Below are 24,847 nucleotides of genomic sequence, written 5' to 3' on the forward strand. Positions count from 1 at the left end.
CTTTGGATCCATCTGGTAATATATGTGAAAGTACTGCTCCAACTCCATATGGTGAAGCATCACATGACAACAATACTGGTTTATTTAAATCATAATGGATCAATAATGTTTCTGGTGTTAGCATCTTTTTTATTTTCATGAATGCTTTGCTGTGTTCTTTTTCCAGATCCATGGTTTGTTTTTTTCTAGGAGTCTATATAATGGTTCAGCTTCAGTTGCTTTATCTTTCAAAAATCTATCATAGAAGTTTACAAATCCCAAAAATGCTTGTAACTCTCGTTTGTTTTTCGGGTCCTGAACCTGTTGGATCGCCGCAATTTTATTCGGTGTGGGCCAAATGCCCTGAGCATCTATCAAATATCCTAAAAATTTAAGTTGATTTGTCTTGAATAGGCATTTGCTTTTGTTTAGTTTTAGTCCAGCTTCTGAAATCCGGTTAAGAATTTTCCTCAGCTTTTGATGAGGGCTTCTTCATTGAGTCCCATGACAAGTATATCATCTATCATCACAGTTGTCCCTGGAATACCTCCTACAATCTTTTCCATCTCTCTCTGGCAAATAGCTGGACAACTACTTACTCCAAATGATAATCTTTTCATTCTGTATAAACCTTGCATGTGTTGATAGTATCTCAGACGACTCCTGGTCCACAGGAAATTAGAAGTACGCTTCCTTGAAATCAAGCTTGGCAAATACCTTTCCACCAGATAATGAAGCAAGTATATTGTTAATGGCCAGCAATAGGTATACATCTACTTTTATTGCCTCTCTGTTTACAGTGCAGCGGGTAATCTCCATATAAACATACACTTCCATCTGGTTTTGTAACGGGTACCACAGGAATGGTACATTTAGAAGTTCTAACTGGTTCTATAACTTCTAACTGATGAAGTCGATTCAACTCTTGTTCTACCTTTGTTCTCAATGCAAAAGGAACCTGTCTTGCCCGCATAAAAATAGGCTTAGCTTCTTTATTTATTACTAAACTGACTGCCTAGCCTCTAAATAGACCCATTTCTGAATTATTGAATAAATGCTGGAATTCTTGTATCAGATTGTCTGCATCATGTTGGTGATAAAGTCCCTCTATTCTGATTCCTAATGGTTCAAACCAATTTCTTCCAACAAGTCCTGGTTCATTTCCTTTGATCACTAACAATGGCAGATTCATAACTTTTCCTTTAAATTGTACCCTCACCATTGTAGTACCCACTACCTCCAGATTCTGATCCACCCATGTCTGTAATTTGACTTCTTCCGGTTCTAACTTGTCTTGCTGGATTTTAATTTCTTTTAAGGTCCGTTTGCTCACTACAGTGTACCTAGCCCCTGAATCAATTTCCATCATGACTGGTATATTTTCAATATTGATTAATATTTTTAAGGGTGGTATCCTACTTCCCCATATTTTGAATAGAGACGTATATTCCTCTATCTGGTTAGACGTCAAATTTTTATGTTCCTCATTTTGGTGTACTTTGGCTCTCTGGCTGGATACCTCTTTCCGTTGTGCCCCAATTTGGTTTCTTCCCTGGTTTGGAATTTTTCTTTGTCCACTCTTTTGTTTTGTGATGCACGCCTTTTCTATGTGTCCCTTGTTTCCGCAGAATTTACAGATTACCTGAGCAAATTGGCAGTTATTCTGGTTATGACTTCCGGTGCACTGAAAACAGCGTAATATGGCCAGCTGATTCTTTCTCTTGTAGTCCGCCTTTAAGTTATACACTTAGGTGTTGTTTCTGTCTGACTCAAGCTGGCTAACACCTTTAGATGCTGCCTCTGCTGCCAATGCTGCATCCAAAATGGCCTTATAAGTAGTGTCCGTTTTTGCCAATAACACATATTGTATTCCTTTAGCTCTTAAACCAGCCTCTAGCCTATCTCTTAACATACGCTCTAGTGAGGCGCCGAAGTTGCAATTCATTGCAATTTTCCATAGTTCCGCGACATAGTCGTTGATACTCTCTCCCGGTTATTGCGACCTCTGGTTAAATTTGAATGATTCGACGATTTCGCTAGGTTTCGGGTTAAAATGGCTATCAAAAGCATTAAGTACTTCATTAAAGTTAACTTGTGTCGTTTCTTTTGGGGCTATGAGTGTGACTACAAGTTCATATAAAGTTTCACTGCATACAGTAAAAAATAAAGCACACTTATCTTGGTCATTTTCAATCTGGTTTGCCTTTAAGCAAAAATTAAAGCGGTCCTTGTAAGTTTTCCACTGGCTGTCCATCTTGAATGGTTTGAAACAAACTCCACTGGTTGATGTTCCTGGGATAGACATTTCTGGCTTTTTATCTAGAATTGTAATTTCCGCCGACAAGTCTGTATTTTAATCCTCGTCGTCAATTTTATATTGATTTTGTTTTCGACACTGTTTCACATAAAACATGTAGTTAATTAACAATTAACTTTATTCCCTCTCAGATACAACTGACTGGGGTGACAACTACACAAGAACTCTCTCTCAGACAACGAAAGTATGTAGGAATTTTCACCCTTGACCTGACTCAGATCAGGTTACAACTGATCCGTTACAGCAGTGGGTGTGGTCACTCTTAGCTTCATTTCTCCCCATAGACCCTACTGTCATGGATGTCCCTACCAAGATCTTGTGCTCCAGCCTGCATTGCCCTATGGATCAGTAAAATTACTGGGCTTTCCCACCACAACCAGGTGGTGACCACGGGAGAGTTGTTATTATTATTATGTTGGGTTAAGTGAGATATACTCAGTTAACACCGGTGGCTGTGTACTATGCCGGACCAAAGTCAAGGCATAGTAACCAAAACAGAAATTAAAGAAGTGTATCAGTGTGTGTGTCTGTATTCAGGAATTTTCTCACAATATGACATGTATTCAATATAGTGGCCTTCTGTAGTGTGATGTATGTGTTTCTATTCAATTCTAATGTGCCCAGGCTTTTGTGTAGTGTGTGTGGTATGACACCTGTAGAGGAGAGAACAACAGGTACAATAAGCACCCTATCCATCCTCCACAGATGCCTTATTTCCTGGGCGAGTTCTGTGTACTTGCTAATTTTTTCAGTGCATGCGTTTTGTATATTGTGAGTGTTTGGAATGGATATGTCTATAATGTATGTGATTTTATTGTGTTTGTCATTGAGTGTGATGTCTGGTCTGTTGTGGTAAATTGTTTTATCTGTGATTATGGCTCTGTCGTAGTACATTTTGTGCGTGTTGTTTTCCAATACTGTCTGTGGAATGTATTTGTAATCAGTGTTGCCGTTTTGAAATTTCAAAATGTACTGAATCTCCTTCAAAAAATGTACTATTTTCCTTCAAAATGTACTATTTCTATGGTTGGTTGCTTTTGATATTAATATACCATCATACTAAGTTTTTGTGCTTATTTCAAATTCATATTCATAAATACTTTAAGTGAATATATATATATATATAGGTTATATATAGGCACGTAAACAAAGTATTCATGAAAAAATATATATATGTATACTTTCAATCTGCCACATAGGCACTTCATTAAATTAAATAAAAGAATAGTAAGACAAAACTTTCTTTAATAAAATTAGCAAAATCAATTCTACAAGTATAAAAAATTGCAAATCTTATCTTACAAGTTGAACAGATGTATTATGTCGTCTACATCTTCATTCTCTTCTGTTTCGGTATCGTGGATAGCTATTGGGTGAGTTTCTTTAAGTTCTGGGATCCAATCGTAACATTTTCGGTTTTGGGTTTTTAATAACTCTTTTGATAGCAGAAAAGCATTACAAGTGTCAACCTGAAGTCTATTGCGAATCTTTGTCTTAATTAAATTAAGTTGTGAGAAGACTCTTTCCACACAAGCACTAGAGTGGGGAAGACTCAACAAACTTGTTGAAAGCTTTCCAAGTATTGGAAACATCACGTCGCCATTGTCATCTTTAATTTTATTTACTTCATACCAGAAAGTTTCTAGGTTTTCAACTGCACAACTGGTTAACTTATCACGAATTTCAGGCAGCAGTTGCCATTCTGTGTTCAGCTCTTCATACTCATGTTCAGGCACAATATTAGGAAAATGTGTTACCAGGTTTACAACTGACCTAACATTTCCAGACAAAGCAATTTTTGGCTCCAACTTTGTTATTTCCTGCAAGATCAAATCATCAAAAGGAAATTTCTTTTTAATTTCTGCACTTAAAACAATATAGAAAGACTGAATGCTTGAGAGAAATAGCTTCATGTCTTTTTCAGGGAATTTATTCTTTGCAATCTGAACTTCGCACATTGCACCAAGATATATTGTTTCTATTCGTTGAAAATGTCGTGAATTTTGAGTGTCTATCTTGTTCAGCGGTATTGAATCCACATAATCTTTTTTCAGATAGTTGTGCAAAATTGTTTTAAACAGAGAAGATATGTTTGGCAGAAGTGATGTAATACGTGGCCTCTCGCTTTGAAAATTAAGGTTCATTTTGTTGATGAGTTCCAAAATGTAAGATAAAAAATGTAAATACAACTTATTAAAGGGATTCTGTAAATCTTTCAGTAACAACTGTGCTGTATGTATGTTATCTTCCACAGCAGCTGCTGTAAAATAAAGAGTGAGTGCATTCCATTGTTCTAAGGTTCTATTGACTACTGCCTGCCAGGATAGCCATCTTGTCTGAGATAAACGTAACAATCGATGTGGTTGGCCATCTACAAATTTTTGAAATTCACTAAGTTCATTGATCCTCTTGGAGCTATGAGCAAAGTAAGCATATATATTTCTAACCAAGTCTTCAATTGTCCGTGGAAGTTTGTTGCAAGCCTGCGACACACATAAGCTAAAAGAATGGCATACACATCCAAGAACAAAAATATTCGGATTGTCCTTTTTAATTAACGCTTTCACACCACCAGATTCACCCATCATCACAGAGGCATTATCCGCACCAAATCCAATCATATTTTGTGCAGGAATATTTAAATTTATCAAAAGTTCCATCATTGAATGATAGATAGCTTCAGCAGTTGCTTGCTGAACTTGCAACAGTCCCATAAAGCGATCCCTTGCTTTTCCAGAAGAGTTATCAAAATACCTAGCAATCACTGCCAAGCATTTGGTGGAGGAGATATCAGTCGTTTCATCAATAATTAAGGAAAATTTCACATTTTGTAACACTGAAGTCATTTCTTCGCAGCTTTTCGCAGATAATTTTTCTTTAATGAGTTCTGTTGTTTTCGTTCGGGCTACTTTTAGGTCTTTGGCAATATTTGAATCATGGCATACGGACTGGATAAGTTTAGGAAGGTGATCCATAATCTTTATTGGAAGATTATGCTCTACACAAAACATAGCTAATTTCAGCTCAGCTTCTAATTTTTCTTGTTGGTTTGATTTTCTTTGAAAAGCTTCTAGTAGGCCTCCTGATTTTACTGTTTCAAGGCTCTTCATTGCTTGTTTGTGTTTTGTATTGGTGGCATGTCGTCGAAGGTGACAAACATTTCCAGATATGGTTTTTTGGCATACTGCACAAAATGCTTTATTTGGGTATACTGTAGATCGTCTTAGCCAAGTCTTAAATTCTCCCATTTATAGCCACTTGTCACAAAAATTTTGAGGATAATTTTTTCCTTTCTTCTCAGATTTATCATCCTTTTCACAACACCACCATTCGATCCTGCTTCGTTTTCACTACCAGATTCAATACAAGATGAGTCTAATTCAGCTTCTTCAACTTCCGATTCAGAAGAATACAAATTAGTCATTTCCTGAGTTAACGATTTAGATAATGTTGATTTCTCAATGTGCCTGCGTTTCTTAACTGGAGAACTAGTACTTTTAGAAGCTGAAGTTATATCCCTCATATTTGTGGAAATGGCGGAAACAGCAGTTGCAGAAACATTGTTCGAAGAAAGCACTGCAGGATTAACGGGAATTTGAGTAGGCTTAACGGTTATTGGATGTAAGTTCTTCTGTGCTGCACCAATGTAGCCTATTTTTTGGTTGCGCTTGATGTATCTAAATTAGAAATTAGACAAAACATTGCACTATATTGTAATAATGTTTAGTCGGAAATTATTTAATGTACGTGAAAACATAAATAAAAAGCAAATCGATATATTTGCTCACAAATATTTTTAAAAAAAATTTAAAAAGCATTAATATGAGTGCTTTTTTAACAGTTTTTTAATGATCGAAATTCTTTAAATCTTCGTGAGATCGAAATCAAATGCTCTGTTATTGAAATACAAATATAATCAAGGTGTGACTTGAAAAGGCTAATATTTAAATATAAAATAAAATATTTCATAAAATTTTTTAATGAAAATATGTTGTATGGTTTTTTTAACACAAGCATTAAAGCTAATTTTTTAAAAATACAATAGTGATGGATAAAAAAATTATAAACTAAATATGCGTGGACAGATTCAAATTAACAAAAGTTAATTCGGTTAAATTTCAGATATGTATACTGTCATGGCCGCACAGTGGGGACCTACGTTCAAACCTAACCTAACCTATTCTAATAAATTAACAAATTATTAGTAATTTATTAGAATAGGTTAGGTTAGGTTAGAACGTGGGTCCTCGGGCCCGAGAAAATTAAAAATTTGCATTTCTAATCGCAAATACTATCGAGATTCCGGAAGGGCAGCCATAACAGTATACGTATCTGAAATTTAACCGTTATTTCTTCTACCAAAATTACTAAAACTGAAGTTCATAATTTAAGAATTAAATTATAATGGTAGAAAATAATATAAAAGTATTTATATTATTTATACTCGTACAATTTCAAAACTATTTTCTATAATAATTCGACTCTGACTTAACGGCTATTTTGATATTATTGACGACAAAAGTTTAAAATCGTTGATTTCCTTACCTGTCCATTATTTTTGTTTGACGGATTTGAATTGTTTGGATCACGTGACACTATCTATGTTGTTGACGTCACCGACATAAGCCATGTGTATGTTGTGATTGGATAATTCAAATTAACAAGTAGTGACACTAGTGAGACTTTATTGAACTAATTTTTTCGGATTCTTTCGTTAATTAAGGCATGAAATATTATTTTGTACCATAAATGGTACTAAAATATTATAATGTACTCAAAATGTACTAAAAATCTAAGTGTACTTTCAATGCTCTCGAAAACGCAAAATGTACCAGAAAAGTACAAATGTACTAGGAACGGCAACACTGTTTGTAATATGGTTCGTGGTTGTCTACTAATTTGTGTTTCTTTGCAAGCTCTTGGTGTATTATATTTGCTATTTGATCATGTCTGTGTAAATAATCTGTCTGTGCCAAGAGCTTGCAACCAGAGGTGATGTGTTGTATAGTTTCTGGCATGATGTGACATTTTCTGCATGTGTCATTTGTGAGTGTTGCATCTTTGAGTATGTGTTTTCTGTAGTTTTTAGTATTTATGACCTGATCCTGTATGGCGATCATGAATCCTTCTGTCTCCCCAAAGAGGCATCCCCGAGCTAACCAGCTGTTTGATGCAGTTTTGTCAACAAAATCCTGGGCCAGGTCGTAAGGATGCCTGCCATGGAGTGCCTTTCGAGCCCATGATTGCTTAATTGTGTCTATGCTTTTTATATGTTGTGTTGTGTCCATATGATGTGAGTGTAAGTTTAATGGTGTGTTATTCGAGTCTGCTAGAGTTACTGCTTTATGTAATTGTGATGTTTCTTGTTTCTTGTAGAAAAACTCTCGCAGTGACTGTATTTGTTTGTAGTGAAGGTTAACTATGTCAATCAGGCCACGTCCGCCATCTTTACGTGGAAGGGTTAATCTTTCTGTGGCGGATTTAGGATGATGTTGTTTATGCTTAGTAAGTGTTGTTCTTGTTTTCCTTTGGAGTTGCTCAAGATCTGTGTGAGTCCAATGTATAACTCCAAAAGAATATGTGAGTACTGGGATGACATACGTGTTTATTGCTTTAACTGTGTGTTTTGCATTTAACTCTGTTCTGAGAATAGCATTTAACCTACTTTGGTATTCTTTAATTAATCTTTGCTTTATTTGTGCATGTTCTGTTAGTTTGGCCTGTTGGAATCCTAAATACTTGTAGAACTCGCCCTCTTCCATGGATTCAATAATGTCTCCATTTCCAAGTGCAAAATCTTCTTTCTTCAGGATTCCTTTTTCTATGTGAAGTGTTTTGCATTTATCTAGGCCAAATTCCATTTGTATGTCCTTGGTGTATGAATGTGTGATTTGTAGGAGTTGATGAAGTTGTTTTTGTGTGGATGCATAAAGTTTTATGTCATCCATGTACATGAGATGTGACAGTGTATACTGTGTTGTTTTTTCATGCCTGATATTGTAGCCATATTGTGTGTTGTTTAACATGTTGGATAATGGATTCAGGGCTAAGCAGAACCAGAGAGGACTCAAGGAATCTCCTTGAAAAATTCCTTGCCTAATAAAAATTTGGTTTGTTTGTATGGAAGTGTTATGAACCCTGAGATGTAGTGTTGTTCTCCAGTGCTGCATAGTGTTTTGAAAGAATGTAATGAGTGATGGATGTATTTTGTACATGTGTAGAATATGTAGCAGCCAACTGTGTGGAACACTGTCGAATGCTTTTCTGTAGTCTATATATGCCATGTGTATGTTTCTGTGTTGTTTGTGTGCTTGCCGTAGAATGACTGAATCTATGAGTAACTGTTCTTTGCATCCCCTGTGATTTCTACGGCAACCTTTTTGTTGTTCTGTTAGAATGTCGTGTTCTTCAATATGTTTGTATATTTTGTTTGCGATACAGGATGTCAATAATTTGTAGAGTGTTGGAAGACGTGTAATTGGTCTGTATTGTGTGGGGTCTGTGGTATTGTTGTTTTTAGGTTTCATGTAGGTGATGCCCTGAGTAAGAAAATTTGGCATGTCTTGTGGATTGATGATGATGTGTGTTAGATGTTTAGCTAGTTCCTGGTGCAGTGATGTGAACTTTTTGTACCAGAAATTGTGAATGTTGTCTACACCAGGTGTCTTCCAGTTGTGTGTTCTGTTAACAGTGTATTGGAAATCATGTATGTTTATTTCAGCACAGGGCATAGTTGGTATGTTGTGCAAGTTTCTGTTCTCTTCCTCGATCCAGCCTGCATCAGCATTATGCGTGACAGCACTGGACCAAAGAGAAGACCAATATGTTGTGAGTTCTTCTTCTGTTGGTGTGCCACTGTGCTGTGTATCAGTGTTTGCTTTGTTATTAATTTGTCTGTAAAAGAGTTTTTCATTGTTTGTAAATAATTTATTTTGTTGTTTTCGTAGTGTACATGTTTTGTATCGTTTGAGTCTACGTGCTTTGGCAGCAAGTTTTTGTTTTAGTGTATTAATGTATTCTGTAATGCGTGTGTTGTGATGTTTGTGTTTTGTGTGTGTTTTTATTTTCTTGAAAATGTTTTTGAGCTGTTTCCTTAATTTGGGTGTTATGTTGTTTTTAGTGTATTGTGTCAGCCTGCCTAATTGCTGTCTAATGTCATTTATTTGTATTTCTATTCTTCTCTGCCAGGCAGGCTTGTGATAGAATTGTGTTTTCTGTGTATTTGTCTGTGATTGTACTTTCAGTCCATGGTGTGTCACTACTGTGACTGCCCCAGCATAAACTAATGTATGAATGTCTGCGAGTGTAGAAATTGAATGAATGTAGTGTGGTAGTAAGTGAGTGTTTACATAATTTAGTGTTTTTCCTACTTTCTTTGACGTGTTGATTTTTGGTATTCGTGGTCGTTGTGTGGGATCTGTACCTGTATATTTAGTGAGTGTTTCCTGAACTATAAGTGAGAGTGTATTAACTAAATCCATGTCTATGTTATCAGTGATGGATGAGGAAGTGTCTGTAGTATCGTTAGTGGTAATTGTTGTATGTGTGTTATTATTAATGCTTGTTGCTGGATTATCCTGATAGGTTACATGATCTTCATTAATGTTAGATGTTTCTGTCTGTTGATGTATTTGATCAGCAACCTGTTGTTTGATAAGTTCAAGTGTTGTTTGTGGAATAAGGATGTTGTGTATAATTGTTCTTTTTTGATCAACAACCCTTTGTTCGGTGACAGCGAGATGTGGATACTGTTGTGTGAATCTATGGTGTAGTTGTTGTCTGTATGCTGTCATGTTTGTTTGGAGTTTTGTGATGGTGTAGTAAGTACGGATGATAAACTCATTCATTTCTAGTGTCCATTTCATCCGTTGGCGTGGTTTTCCAGCATTTTGTGGTCTGTGGATGCATTGCCACAGAAACACCAAGGCTGGGTTGGTTCCTCACATCTGTTGAGGGCATTGCAGTAGCCATGCTTGGGCCAGTGCTACTTTCGCCACCAGTAACCAAGGGAGACTGTGGCCTATTTTTCGAACGTGAGTCTCTGCCTAACTCACGAACGCGGACCTTGTTAACCCGGGCGACGTCTGAGCCGGTATCACACTTTGATCTGGTTATTACCATAATAAATATCTCCACAGAATGTGGGTGTGGTCACTCTTAGCTTCATTTCTCCCCATAGACCTTACTGGCATGGGTGTCCCTACCAGGAGCTTATGCTCCAGCCTGCATTGCCCTATGGATCAGTAAAATTACTGGGCTCTCCTACCACGACCAGGTGGTGACCACGGGAGAGTTATTATTATTATTATTATGTTGGGTTAAGTGAGATATACTCGGTTAACACCGGTGGCTGTGTACTCTGCCGAACCGAAGTCAAGGCATAGTAACCAACACAAAAATTAAAGAAGATTATCAGTGTGTGTGTCTGTATTCAGGAATTTTCTCACATTATTATTATTATTATTATTATGTTGGGTTAAGCTAGATATACTCGGTTAACACCGGTGGCTAAGTACTATGCTGGACCAAAGTCAAGGCATAGTAACCAAAACAGAAATTAAAGAAGTGTATCAGTGTGTGTGTCTGTATTCAGGAATTTTCTCACAATATGACATGTATTCAATATAGTGGCCTTCTGTAGAGTGATATATGTGTTTCTATTCAATTCTAATGTGCCCAGGCTTTTGTGTAGTGTGTGTGGTATGACACCTGTAGAGGAGAGAACAACAGGTACAATAAGCACCCTATCCATCCTCCACAGATGCCTTATTTCCTGGGCGAGTTCTGTGTACTTGCTAATTTTTTCAGTGCATGCGTTTTGTATATTGTGAGTGTTTGGAATGGATATGTCTATAATGTATGTGATTTTATTGTGTTTGTCAATGAGTGTGATGTCTGGTCTGTTGTGGTAAATTGTTTTATCTGTGATTATGGCTCTGTCGTAGTACATTTTGTGCGTGTTGTTTTCCAATACTGTCTGTGGAATGTATTTGTAATATGGTTCGTGGATGTCTACTAATTTGTGTTTCCTTGCAAGCTCTTGGTGTATTATATTTGCTACTTGATTATGTCTGTGTAAATAATCTGTTTGTGCCAAGAGCTTGCAACCAGAGGTGATGTGTTGTATAGTTTCTGGCATGATGTGACATTTTCTGCATGTGTCATTTGTGAGTGTTGCATCTTTGAGTATGTGTTTTCTGTAGTTTTTAGTATTTATGACCTGATCCTGTATGGCAGGGATGGGCAACCTTTTTCTATGTAAGGGCCACATTTGAAACTTCTGAATTAACGCGGGCCGCACATAAGAAAAAAATAAAAAATACGGGTAAATCACAAATATTTATTCATAAATTAACATAGGTATACTGTACTTAATGTGACTGCTGGAATTGATGCGAATGTAATATATCAGATATATTTGGCTGAATATTTGTCATTGCTAATTTTAAATTATTTTTTAGATGAGAGTCTGTTAGCCGATTTCTTGTTTTACTTTTCACTAAATTCATTGCAGAAAAAAACTGTTCGCATACGTAAGTTGTACAAAATAAGGACAGAATTTTTGCCGCATACTTTCTTAAGTTAGGAAATTGATTTTCTTTGATAAAAGTTTTATAAAAATCTACCAAATTTTTTTCTTTAAAAGTATCTTTCAAATCTAAATTACTTTGCAAGTCTATTAACTCCAATTGAAGTTCATTTGGTACGTTTTCTATGTTTACTGAAAAAGGTGCCGTAATTATTCGTATTTCGTTTTCTCGGCTAAGAAATTTTTCGAATCTATTTTTAAATTCTTGTTCTAGTTCTTCGACTTTCTCTGCATATTTAAAATAATTTTTAGGTTCGGTGCGTTCTAATAAAGTGGGGAAAAAGTGACAATTTTTGTTACGCAATTGCGTGCTCCATAATTTGAGCTTGGATATAAATGCTTTTATAAAGGTTATAAATTCAGATATGATAAGATTTTTTCCTTGCATTTTTATATTTAATTCTGACAAATGCATTGTAATATCGACAAAAAACGCAAGTTCTGTCAGCCATTCGCAGTCTGAAAGTTCTTTAACAGGTTTTCCTTTCATTTCCATAAATAATTTTATTTCTGGTAAGAGATTGTAAAATCTTTGTAAAACTGAAGATTTGCTTAACCATCTGACGTCAGTAAAATAAACAACGTCATTATTTTCAGCATCAATATCAGACAAAAATTCTTTAAATTGACGATGGTTCAATGCACGACCTCTCAGAAAGTTCACTGTGGATACTACTATATCCATAACATGTTCCATATTAATTTTCTTAGCGCATAAATTCTCCACGTGCAAAACACAATGGCAAATAAATAAATCATTTGGATTTTCGTTTTGTGCTAATTTATTCGAGAGAATACCAATTAAACCGCGTCGCTCTCCTCTGAAAGACTGGGCGCCATCAGTTGTAATTCCACTCAGTTTTAATAGTGAGAGTTCATTTTTATCTAAGGTTTTTTCTAAAGCCCCGTACATAATTTCTCCTGTAGTATTTCCTTTTAGCCCAACTAAATCTAAAAATTCTTCAGTAATGTTTAATTCTGAATCAACGCCTCGAATGAAAATTGCAAGTTGAACCGTATCTGTTATGTCGGTGGATTCATCCAAACAAATGGAAAAATATTCAAAGGCTTTTACTCGTTTTTTTAATGATTCGTCAACATTATCTGCCATTTCATCGATTCTTCTCGCAACTGTTCGTCGAGATAAACTAATATTAGAAAAAATCTTCTTCTGATCAGGACATATAATTTCAACTGCTTTTTCAATACATTGCTTTATAAACATTCCATCAGAATAACAATGAAGAGTTTTTGCCAATAGATTACAAATTTCATAACTGGCTTTTGTAACGGATTCAGATTCATTATTTGTTTTCATTAAGAATGCTTGCTGGGAGGTTACGGCTTTCATCAGTTTTTCCACTTTCTGTTTTCTTAAGTCTCCAGTAAACTGGTCGTATTTATTGGAATGTTTAGTGGTGTAATGCCTTTTAACGTTATATTCCTTAAAAACTGCAATACTTTCCGAACAAATTAAACAAACAAGATTTTTTTCATAATGAATGAAAAAGTAATCATATTTCCACGACTCATTATAAATTCGATTTTCATCTTCAATTTTTCTTTTCTTTCCTGTTGACATCTATAAATTGAGGATAAATAAAATGAATAAAATACTGCACTAATAAATATAGTAAAAGCTCGATGTAACAAACTACTATGGAATTGAAGATATTGGTTCATCACAATGAAAGTCCATTTTATCGCGATAACTCATTACTACGGACTCGTCCGTTATATCGAACAGTATATTATTATATAGTAGAATCACGTTAGAACGGGATCTTGATTAAATTGATTTTCAACTTTAGACTAATTACCACCTGTATCAAAATTGTCTACATAAAAAAAAATATTGTTAGATTAAAGCAAAAAACGAAGAGTAAAAACGGCTACTACTGCTGTACTTTTCTTAATTTAAAATGTTACCCTATTACGCAGCCTAAATTATATCAGACAAAGTAAAAGACTTTTTAGTTTTAGTAGAACTGTCATATTTAAGAAAAGTCTGTTATTTTTCTCTCTCTATCGAAATGTCTGAAGTTGTCTATTTATTCCCAGACATTTCTTTACCAACTTCATCTTGATATTTTCCATCTTAAATCTAACGAAATATATCTATTTTTTGTATTAAATCTAAAGCTTATCGTCTTCTTTTATGATCCATATCTTCGCTTTACAAACAATTGAAATCCACGACGCATCACTCATGGCGAAATGAAACCAAAACTGAACAATGCTGGGCTGCAATTTTTAATCACATTTTTAATTAATCTAATTTTTAAGGTATATGTTCTCCGCCTCAAATTAGTAGTGCCAGTCATTTATCTAACTCCTTTCGGGGGAAATTTTTGAATTGAAATAACGTGACTTCGGTTTTGAACCGGAAGTTCGTAAATAGTTAATTGGGGCCTCCTGCCCCTAGTTTAAGGAAAGACAGACGGACGACAGTGGGAATTTATAGATTTGCAAATTTTTCAAGTTGCAGTCCAAAAACAAGTCGATCAGAAAACGAAACCAAAACTGCATGTAAGGTGAAAATCTACACCGAAAAAATAATTAAAATAAACTTTATATTAATTTTGCGTTTACTTTTGTCAAATAAAATGAATAAAACTACGACTATGGGGAAATAACTAGTCACTTCTCGACTTACGACGGGATTCGGTTCCGCAACTTCGGACGAGGTGATCGTAACTCGAGAAGTGACTGTAAAACAATGACTTGACTAAATGAAACGGCGACTAAAAAGTCCGTAAGAACCATGGTCTGCGAGGACTAAAAAATAATCCGAAGTAGCAGGAGTCCGTTACAAGGAATGAGTTTTTTTTTTTTTTTTTAATAATTTTCTTTTACTTTTGGCCAGACCGACATCAGCAACCGTTTGTTATATCGAGCTTTTATTGTACAAAACCACGTGCGAACCTCAAGGACAGTTTTAGCATTGAAAATAATGCAAAGTTGAAACGTTTTCATATGTGGGTTTTGTATTTTATTACTGTCCAGTTCTAAGTCTAAATTGTTCTTAAAATATTAATAATTCTCTAGTTCAAACATTTTTAATTTCAATTTTGGAAATTAATAGTAACATTTATTATTAAACAGAAATTCTAACTTGGATATTTAAAATTCGAAATTCCACATTAAAAATTCTATTTTCGTAAAATTTCAAATATTTAACATACCTTTTTCTATAATTCGGACAAACCACAGTAGATTAATAGTAAAAATGTAGAAAATACCAAAAAATTAAATGCAACGATACAAAGCGTTGGTAAAACTTTACAGCTCAATATGAAGTATCGTGTGAAGTCGGGTTAAATTACCAGATACCTTGCAATTAGAGTTGGCCCTCGGATTGGTTTATTTTTGCGTCTTTAAGGGGCAATAGAATTGTTTACGAATGCATATTACTCCCTCGAGCTTCATTTAGTCTTGAAAAAGGGTCAAGCGCGTATGGATAGTCAACAAAAGTACACGTGCATTTGTAAACAATTGTAGCACCCCTTAAAAACGCAAAAATGAATCAACCCAAGGGCCGTCTCTAGCTGTGTCGAATATATATACGAAGCGGGTTCTTGGTATTTAGTACGATTACAGACGAGTAGATGTTAGTATTTTAAATTTTTATTTTATAGACCGTTATATTGTTTTGTAATATTTTGTGCGACGCGGGCCGCACAATATACTAACGCGGGCCGCATGCGGCCCGGGGGCCGCAGGTTGCCCATCCCTGCTGTATGGCAATCATGAATCCTTCCGTCTCCCCAAAGAGGCATCCCCCAGCTAACCAGCTGTTTGACGCAGTTTTGTCAACAAAATCCTGGGCCAGATCGTAAGGATGCCTGCCATGGAGTGCCTTTCGAGCCCACGATTGCTTAATGGTGTCTATGCTTTTTATATGTTGTGTTGTGTCCATATGATGTGAGTGTAAGTTTAATGGTGTGTTATTCGAGTCTGCTAGAGTTACTGCTTTATGTAATTGTGATGTTTCTTGTTTTTTGTAGAAAAACTCTCGCAGTGACTGTATTTGTTTGTAGTGAAGGTTAACTATGTCAATCAGGCCACGTCCGCCATCTTTACGTGGAAGGGTTAATCTTTCTGTGGCGGATTTAGGATGATGTTGTTTATGCTTAGTAAGTGTTGTTCTTGTTTTCCTTTGGAGTTGCTCAAGATCTGTGTGAGTCCAATGTATAACTCCAAAAGAATATGTGAGTACTGGGATGACATATGTGTTTATTGCTTTAACTGTGTGTTTTGCATTTAATTGTGTTCTGAGAATAGCATTTAACCTACTTTGGTATTCTTTAATTAATCTTTGCTTTATTTGTGTATGTTCTGTTAGTTTGGCCTGTTGGAATCCTAAATACTTGTAGAACTCGCCCTCTTCCATGGATTCAATAATGTCTCCATTTCCAAGTGCAAAATCTTCTTTCTTCAGGATTCCTTTTTCTATGTGAACTGTTTTGCATTTATCTAGGCCAAATTCCATTTGTATGTCCTTGGTGTATGAATGTGTGATTTGTAGGAGTTGATGAAGTTGTTTTTGTGTGGATGCATAAAGTTTTATGTCATCCATGTACATGAGATGTGACAGTGTAAACTGTGTTGTTTTTTTGTGTCTAATATTGTAACCATATTGCGTGTTGTTTAACATGTTGGATAATGGGTTCAGGGCTAAGCAGAACCAGAGAGGACTCAAGGAATCTCCTTGAAAAATTCCTCGCCTAATAAAAATTTGGTTTGTTTGTATGGAAGTGTTACTAACCCTGAGATGTAGTGTTGTTCTCCAGTGCTGCATAGTGTTTTGAAAGAATGCAATGAGTGATGGATGTATTTTGTACATGTGTAGGATATGTAGCAGCCAACTGTGTGGAACACTGTCGAATGCTTTTCTGTAGTCTATATATGCCATGTGTATGTTTCTGTGTTGTCTGTGTGCTTGCCGTAGAATGACTGAATCTATGAGTAACTGTTCTTTGCATCCCCTGTGGTTTCTACGACAACCTTTTTGTTGTTCTGTTAGAATGTCGTGTTCTTCAACATGTTTGTATATTTTGTTTGCAATACAGGATGTCAATAATTTGTAGAGTGTTGGAAGACATGTAATTGGTCTGTATTGTGTGGGGTCTGTGGTATTGTTGTTTTTAGGTTTCATGTAGGTGATGCCCTGAGTAAGAAAATTTGGCATGTCTTGTGGATTGATAATGATGTGTGTTAGATGTTTAGCTAGTTCCTGGTGCAGTGATGTGAACTTTTTGTACCAGAAATTGTGAATGTTGTCTACACCAGGTGTCTTCCAGTTGTGTGTTCTGTTAACAGTGTATTGGAAATCATGTATGTTTATTTCAACACAGGGCATAGTTGGTATGTTGTGTAAGTTTTTGTTCTCCTCCTCGATCCATCCTGCTTCAGCATTGTGCGTGACAGCACTGGACCAAAGAGAAGACCAATATGTTGTGAGTTCTTCTTCTGTTGGTGTGCCACTGTGCTGTGTATCAGTGTTTGCTTTGTTATTAATTTGTCTGTAAAAGAGTTTTTCATTGTTTGTAAATAATTTATTTTGTTGTTTTCGTAGTGTACATGTTTTGTATCGTTTGAGTCTACGTGCTTTGGCAGCAAGTTTTTGTTTTAGTGTATCAATGTATTCTGTAATGCGTGTGTTGTGATGTTCATGTTTTGTGTGTGTTTTTATTTTCTTGAAAATGTTTTTGAGCTGTTTCCTTAATTTGGGTGTTATGTTGTTTTTAGTGTATTGTGTTAGCCTGCCTAATTGCTGTCTAATGTCATTTATTTGTGTTTCTATTCTTCTCTGCCAGGCAGGCTTGTGATAGAATTGTGTTTTCTGTGTATTTGTCTGTGATTGTACTTTCAGTCCATGGTGTGTCACTACTGTGACTGCCCCAGCATAAACTAATGTATGAATGTCTGCGAGTGTAGAAATTGAATGAATGTAGTGTGGTAGTAAGTGAGTGTTTACATAATTTAGTGTTTTTCCTACTTTCTTTGACGTGTTGATTTTTGGTATTCGTGGTCGTTGTGTGGGATCTGTACCTGTATATTTAGTGAGTGTTTCCTGAAATATAAGTGAGAGCGTATTAACTAAATCCAAGTCTATGTTATCAGTGATGGATGAGGAAGTGTCTGTAGTATCATTAGTGGTAATTGTTGTATGTGTGTTATTATCAATGCTTGTTGCTGGATTATCCTGACAGGTTACATGATCTTCATTAATGTTAGATGTTTCTGTCTGTTGATGTATTTGATCAGCAACCTGTTGTTTGATAAGTTCAAGTGTTGTTTGTGGAATAAGGTTGTTGTGTATAATTGTTCTTTTTTGATCAACAACCCTTTGTTCGGTGACAGTGAGATGAGGATACTGTTGCGTGAATCTATGGTGTAGTTGTTGTCTGTATGCTGTCATGTTTGTTTCGAGTTTTGTGATGGTGTAATAAGTACGGATGATAAACTCGTTCATTTCTACTGTCCATTTCATCCGTTGGCGTGGTTTTCCAGCCTTTGTGGTCTGTGGATGCATTGCCACAGAAACACCAATGCTGGGTTGGTTCCTCACATCTGTTGAGGGCATTGCAGTAGCCATGCTTGGGCCGGTGCTGCTTTCGCCACCGGTAACCAAGGGAGACTGTGACCTATTTTTCGAACGTGAGCCTCTGCCTAACCCACGAACGCGGACCTTGTTAACCCGGGCGACGTCCGAGCCGGTATCACACTTTGATCTAGTTATTACCATGATGAATATCTCCACAGAATGTGGGCGTGGTCACTCTTAGCTTCATTTCTCCCCATAGACCTTACTGGCATGGGTGTCCCTACCAGGAGCTTATGCTCCAGCCTGCATTGCCCTATGGATCAGTAAAATTACTGGGCTCTCCCACCACGACCAGGTGGTGACCCTGGGAGAGTTATTATTATTATTATTGTTGGGTTAAGTTAGATATACTCGGTTAACACCGGTGGCTAAGTACTATGCCGGACCAAAGTCAAGGCATAGTAACCAAAACAGAAATTAAAGAAGTGTATCAGTGTGTGTGTCTGTATTCAGGAATTTTCTCACAATATGACATGTATTCAATATAGTGGCCTTCTGTAGAGTGATATATGTGTTTCTATTCAATTCTAATGTGCCCAGGCTTTTGTGTAGTGTGTGTGGTATGACACCTGTAGAGGAGAGAACAACAGGTACAATAAGCACCCTATCCATCCTCCACAGATGCCTTATTTCCTGGGCGAGTTCTGTGTACTTGCTAATTTTTTCAGTGCATGCGTTTTGTATATTGTGAGTGTTTGGAATGGATATGTCTATAATGTATGTGATTTTATTGTGTTTGTCAATGAGTGTGATGTCTGGTCTGTTGTGGTAAATTGTTTTATCTGTGATTATGGCTCTGTCGTAGTACATTTTGTGCGTGTTGTTTTCCAATACTGTCTGTGGAATGTATTTGTAGTATGGTTCGTGGATGTCTACTAATTTGTGTTTCTTTGCAAGCTCTTGGTGTATTATATTTGCTACTTGGTTATGTCTGTGTAAATAATCTGTCTGTGCCAAGAGCTTGCAACCAGAGGTGATGTGTTGTATAGTTTCTGGCATGATGTGACATTTTCTGCATGTGTCATTTGTGAGTGTTGCATCTTTGAGTATGTGTTTTCTGTAGTTTTTAGTATTTATGACCTGATCCTGTATGGCAATCATGAATCCTTCCGTCTCCCCAAAGAGGCATCCCCGAGCTAACCAGCTGTTTGACGCAGTTTTGTCAACAAAATCCTGGGCCAGATCGTAAGGATGCCTGCCATGGAGTGCCTTTCGAGCCCACGATTGCTTAATGGTGTCTATGCTTTTTATATGTTGTGTTGTGTCCATATGATGTGAGTGTAAGTTTAATGGTGTGTTATTCGAGTCTGCTAGAGTTACTGCTTTATGTAATTGTGATGTTTCTTGTTTTTTGTAGAAAAACTCTCGCAGTGACTGTATTTGTTTGTAGTGAAGGTTAACTATGTCAATCAGGCCACGTCCGCCATCTTTACGTGGAAGGGTTAATCTTTCTGTGGCAGATTTAGGATGATGTTGTTTATGCTTAGTAAGTGTTGTTCTTGTTTTCCTTTGGAGTTGCTCAAGATCAGTGTGAGTCCAATGTATAACTCCAAAAGAATATGTGAGTACTGGGATGACATATGTGTTTATTGCTTTAACTGTGTGTTTTGCATTTAATTGTGTTCTGAGAATAGCATTTAACCTACTTTGGTATTCTTTAATTAATCTTTGCTTTATTTGTGTATGTTCTGTTAGTTTGGCCTGTTGGAATCCTAAATACTTGTAGAACTCGCCCTCTTCCATGGATTCAATAATGTCTCCATTTCCAAGTGCAAAATCTTCTTTCTTCAGGATTCCTTTTTCTATGTGAACTGTTTTGCATTTATCTAGGCCAAATTCCATTTGTATGTCCTTGGTGTATGAATGTGTGATTTGTAGGAGTTGATGAAGTTGTTTTTGTGTGGATGCATAAAGTTTTATGTCATCCATGTACATGAGATGTGACAGTGTAAACTGTGTTGTTTTTTTGTGTCTAATATTGTAACCATATTGCGTGTTGTTTAACATGTTGGATAATGGGTTCAGGGCTAAGCAGAACCAGAGAGGACTCAAGGAATCTCCTTGAAAAATTCCTCGCCTAATAAAAATTTGGTTTGTTTGTATGGAAGTGTTATGGGCCCTGAGATGTAGTGTTGTTCTCCAGTGCTGCATAGTGTTTTGAAAGAATGCAATGAGTGATGGATGTATTTTGTACATGTGTAGGATATGTAGCAGCCAACTGTGTGGAACACTGTCGAATGCTTTTCTGTAGTCTATATATGCCATGTGTATGTTTCTGTGTTGTCTGTGTGCTTGCCGTAGAATGACTGAATCTATGAGTAACTGTTCTTTGCATCCCCTGTGGTTTCTACGACAACCTTTTTGTTGTTCTGTTAGAATGTCGTGTTCTTCAACATGTTTGTATATTTTGTTTGCAATACAGGATGTCAATAATTTGTAGAGTGTTGGAAGACATGTAATTGGTCTGTATTGTGTGGGGTCTGTGGTATTGTTGTTTTTAGGTTTCATGTAGGTGATGCCCTGAGTAAGAAAATTTGGCATGTCTTGTGGATTGATGATGATGTGTGTTAGATGTTTAGCTAGTTCCTGGTGCAGTGATGTAAACTTTTTGTACCAGAAATTGTGAATGTTGTCTACACCAGGTGTCTTCCAGTTGTGTGTTCTGTTAACAGTGTATTGGAAATCATGTATGTTTATTTCAACACAGGGCATAGTTGGTATGTTGTGCAAGTTTCTGTTCTCCTCCTCGATCCAGCCTGCATCAGCATTGTGCGTGACAGCACTGGACCAAAGAGAAGACCAATATGTTGTGAGTTCTTCTTCTGTTGGTGTGCCACTGTGCTGTGTATCAGTGTTTGCTTTGTTATTAATTTGTCTGTAAAAGAGTTTTTCATTGTTTGTAAATAATTTATTTTGTTGTTTTCGTAGTGTACATGTTTTGTATCGTTTGAGTCTACGTGCTTTGGCAGCAAGTTTTTGTTTTAGTGTATCAATGTATTCTGTAATGCGTGTGTTGTGATGTTCATGTTTTGTGTGTGTTTTTATTTTCTTGAAAATGTTTTTGAGCTGTTTCCTTAATTTGGGTGTTATGTTGTTTTTAGTGTATTGTGTCAGCCTGCCTAATTGCTGTCTAATGTCATTTATTTGTGTTTCTATTCTTCTCTGCCAGGCAGGCTTGTGATAGAATTGTGTTTTCTGTGTATTTGTCTGTGATTGTACTTTCAGTCCATGGTGTGTCACTACTGTGACTGCCCCAGCATAAACTAATGTATGAATGTCTGCGAGTGTAGAAATTGAATGAATGTAGTGTGGTAGTAAGTGAGTGTTTACATAATTTAGTGTTTTTCCTACTTTCTTTGACGTGTTGATTTTTGGTATTCGTGGTCGTTGTGTGGGATCTGTACCTGTATATTTAGTGAGTGTTTCCTGAAATATAAGTGAGAGCGTATTAACTAAATCCATGTCTATGTTATCAGTGATGGATGAGGAAGTGTCTGTAGTATCATTAGTGGTAATTGTTGTATGTGTGTTATTATCAATGCTTGTTGCTGGATTATCCTGACAGGTTACATGATCTTCATTAATGTTAGATGTTTCTGTCTGTTGATGTATTTGATCAGCAACCTGTTGTTTGATAAGTTCAAGTGTTGTTTGTGGAATAAGGTTGTTGTGTATAATTGTTCTTTTTTGATCAACAACCCTTTGTTCGGTGACAGTGAGATGAGGATACTGTTGTGTGAATCTATGGTGTAGTTGTTGTCTGTATGCTGTCATGTTTGTTTCGAGTTTTGTGATGGTGTAATAAGTACGGATGATAAACTCGTTCATTTCTACTGTCCATTTCATCCGTTGGCGTGGTTTTCCAGCCTTTGTGGTCTGTGGATGCATTGCCACAGAAACACCAAGGCTGGGTTGGTTCCTCACATCTGTTGAGGGCATTGCAGTAGCCATGCTTGGGCCGGTGCTGCTTTCGCCACCGGTAACCAAGGGAGACTGTGACCTATTTTTCGAACGTGAGCCTCTGCCTAACCCACGAACGCGGACCTTGTTAACCCGGGCGACGTCCGAGCCGGTATCACACTTTGATCTAGTTATTACCATGATGAATATCTCCACAGAATGTGGGCGTGGTCACTCTTAGCTTCATTTCTCCCCATAGACCTTACTGGCATGGGTGTCCCTACCAGGAGCTTGTGCTCCAGCCTGCATTGCCCTATGGATCAGTAAAATTACTGGGCTCTTCCACCACGACCAGGTGGTGACCACGGGAGAGTTATTATTATTATTATTATTATTATTATTATGTTGGGTTAAGTTAGATATACTCGGTTAACACCGGTGGCTAAGTACTATGCCGGACCAAAGTCAAGGCATAGTAACCAAAACAGAAATTAAAGAAGTGTATCAGTGTGTGTGTCTGTATTCAGGAATTTTCTCACAATATGACATGTATTCAATATAGTGGCCTTCTGTAGAGTGATGTATGTGTTTCTATTCAATTCTAATGTGCCCAGGCTTTTGTGTAGTGTGTGTGGTATGACACCTGTAGAGGAGAGAACAACAGGTACAATAAGCACCCTATCCATCCTCCACAGATGCCTTATTTCCTGGGCGAGTTCTGTGTACTTGCTAATTTTTTCAGTGCATGCGTTTTGTATATTGTGAGTGTTTGGAATGGATATGTCTATAATGTATGTGATTTTATTGTGTTTGTCAATGAGTGTGATGTCTGGTCTGTTGTGGTAAATTGTTTTATCTGTGATTATGGCTCTGTCGTAGTACATTTTGTGCGTGTCGTTTTCCAATACTGTCTGTGGAATGTATTTGTAGTATGGTTCGTGGATGTCTGCTAATTTGTGTTTCTTTGCAAGCTCTTGGTGTATTATATTTGCTACTTGATTATGTCTGTGTAAATAATCTGTCTGTGCCAAGAGCTTGCAACCAGAGGTGATGTGTTGTATAGTTTCTGGCATGATGTGACATTTTCTGCATGTGTCATTTGTGAGTGTTGCATCTTTGAGTATGTGTTTTCTGTAGTTTTTAGTATTTATGACCTGATCCTGTATGGCAATCATGAATCCTTCCGTCTCCCCAAAAAGGCATCCCCGAGCTAACCAGCTGTTTGACGCAGTTTTGTCAACAAAATCCTGGGCCAGATCGTTAGGATGCCTGCCATGGAGTGCCTTTCGAGCCCACGATTGCTTAATGGTGTCTATGCTTTTTATATGTTGTGTTGTGTCCATATGATGTGAGTGTAAGTTTAATGGTGTGTTATTCGAGTCTGCTAGAGTTACTGCTTTATGTAATTGTGATGTTTCTTGTTTTTTGTAGAAAAACTCTCGCAGTGACTGTATTTGTTTGTAGTGAAGGTTAACTATGTCAATCAGGCCACGTCCGCCATCTTTACGTGGAAGGGTTAATCTTTCTGTGGCGGATTTAGGATGATGTTGTTTATGCTTAGTAAGTGTTGTTCTTGTTTTCCTTTGGAGTTGCTCAAGATCAGTGTGAGTCCAATGTATAACTCCAAAAGAATATGTGAGTACTGGAATGACATATGTGTTTATTGCTTTAACTGTGTGTTTTGCATTTAATTGTGTTCTGAGAATAGCATTTAACCTACTTTGGTATTCTTTAATTAATCTTTGCTTTATTTGTGTATGTTCTGTTAGTTTGGCCTGTTGGAATCCTAAATACTTGTAGAACTCGCCCTCTTCCATGGATTCAATAACGTCTCCATTTCCAAGTGCAAAATCTTCTTTCTTCAGGATTCCTTTTTCTATGTGAACTGTTTTGCATTTATCTAGGCCAAATTCCATTTGTATGTCCTTGGTGTATGAATGTGTGATTTGTAGGAGTTGATGAAGTTGTTTTTGTGTGGATGCATAAAGTTTTATGTCATCCATGTACATGAGATGTGACAGTGTAAACTGTGTTGTTTTTTCGTGTCTGATATTGTAACCATATTGCGTGTTGTTTAACATGTTGGATAATGGGTTCAGGGCTAAGCAGAACCAGAGAGGACTCAAGGAATCTCCTTGAAAATATTCCTCGCCTAATAAAAATTTGGTTTGTTTGTATGGAAGTGTTACTAACCCTGAGATGTAGTGTTGTTCTCCAGTGCTGCATAGTGTTTTGAAAAGAATGCAATGAGTGATGGATGTATTTTGTACATGTGTAGAATATGTAGCAGCCAACTGTGTGGAACACTGTCGAATGCTTTTCTGTAGTCTATATATGCCATGTGTGAATGTTTCTGTGTTTGTTTGTGTGCTTGCCGAGTAGAATGACTGAATCTATGAGTAACTGTTCTTTGCATCCCCTGTGGTTTCTACGACAACCTTTTTGCTGTTCT

At 36.7% G+C, this 24,847-nt stretch overlaps 2 protein-coding genes and 1 pseudogene across 2 annotated transcripts; all 3 read right to left on the reverse strand.

Annotated features, from left to right (window-relative positions):
* Positions 1 to 994: 994 nt before the first annotated feature.
* LOC136970323 (uncharacterized) lies at positions 995 to 1,891 on the reverse strand. Its single transcript, XM_067264753.1, has 2 exons — positions 1,763 to 1,891; positions 995 to 1,711 (listed from the first exon to the last, which is right to left on the reverse strand). Exons 1-2 carry the CDS (start codon positions 1,889 to 1,891, stop codon positions 995 to 997), a joined length of 846 nt encoding a protein of 281 aa, XP_067120854.1.
* Positions 1,892 to 3,594: 1,703 nt separating this feature from the next.
* LOC136970331 (zinc finger protein 862-like) lies at positions 3,595 to 5,406 on the reverse strand. The gene has a single exon (XM_067264765.1). The coding sequence runs from the start codon at positions 5,404 to 5,406 to the stop codon at positions 3,595 to 3,597; it is 1,812 nt and encodes a 603-aa protein (XP_067120866.1).
* A 6,261-nt stretch (positions 5,407 to 11,667) lies between these two features.
* Positions 11,668 to 13,467, reverse strand: LOC136970339 (general transcription factor II-I repeat domain-containing protein 2B pseudogene; annotated as a pseudogene).
* Between the last annotated feature and the right edge of the window lie 11,380 nt (positions 13,468 to 24,847).

The sequence above is a fragment of the Centruroides vittatus genome, unplaced genomic scaffold, assembly GCF_030686945.1.
Source record: "Centruroides vittatus isolate TY-2023 unplaced genomic scaffold, ASM3068694v2 contig_1048, whole genome shotgun sequence".
In the NCBI taxonomy this organism is placed as follows: domain Eukaryota; kingdom Metazoa; phylum Arthropoda; class Arachnida; order Scorpiones; family Buthidae; genus Centruroides; species Centruroides vittatus.

Excerpts from the sequence above, each read along its gene's own strand:
- LOC136970323 (XM_067264753.1), bottom strand. The coding sequence starts at position 1,891 with ATGTTAAGAGATAGGCTAGAGGCTGGTTTAAGAGCTAAAGGAATACAA. Across the intron at positions 1,712-1,762 it reads CAGAGGCAGCATCTAAAGGT|GCGGACTACAAGAGAAAGAA; the intron begins GTTAGCCAGCTT and ends TATAACTTAAAG.
- LOC136970331 (XM_067264765.1), bottom strand. The coding sequence starts at position 5,406 with ATGAAGAGCCTTGAAACAGTAAAATCAGGAGGCCTACTAGAAGCTTTT.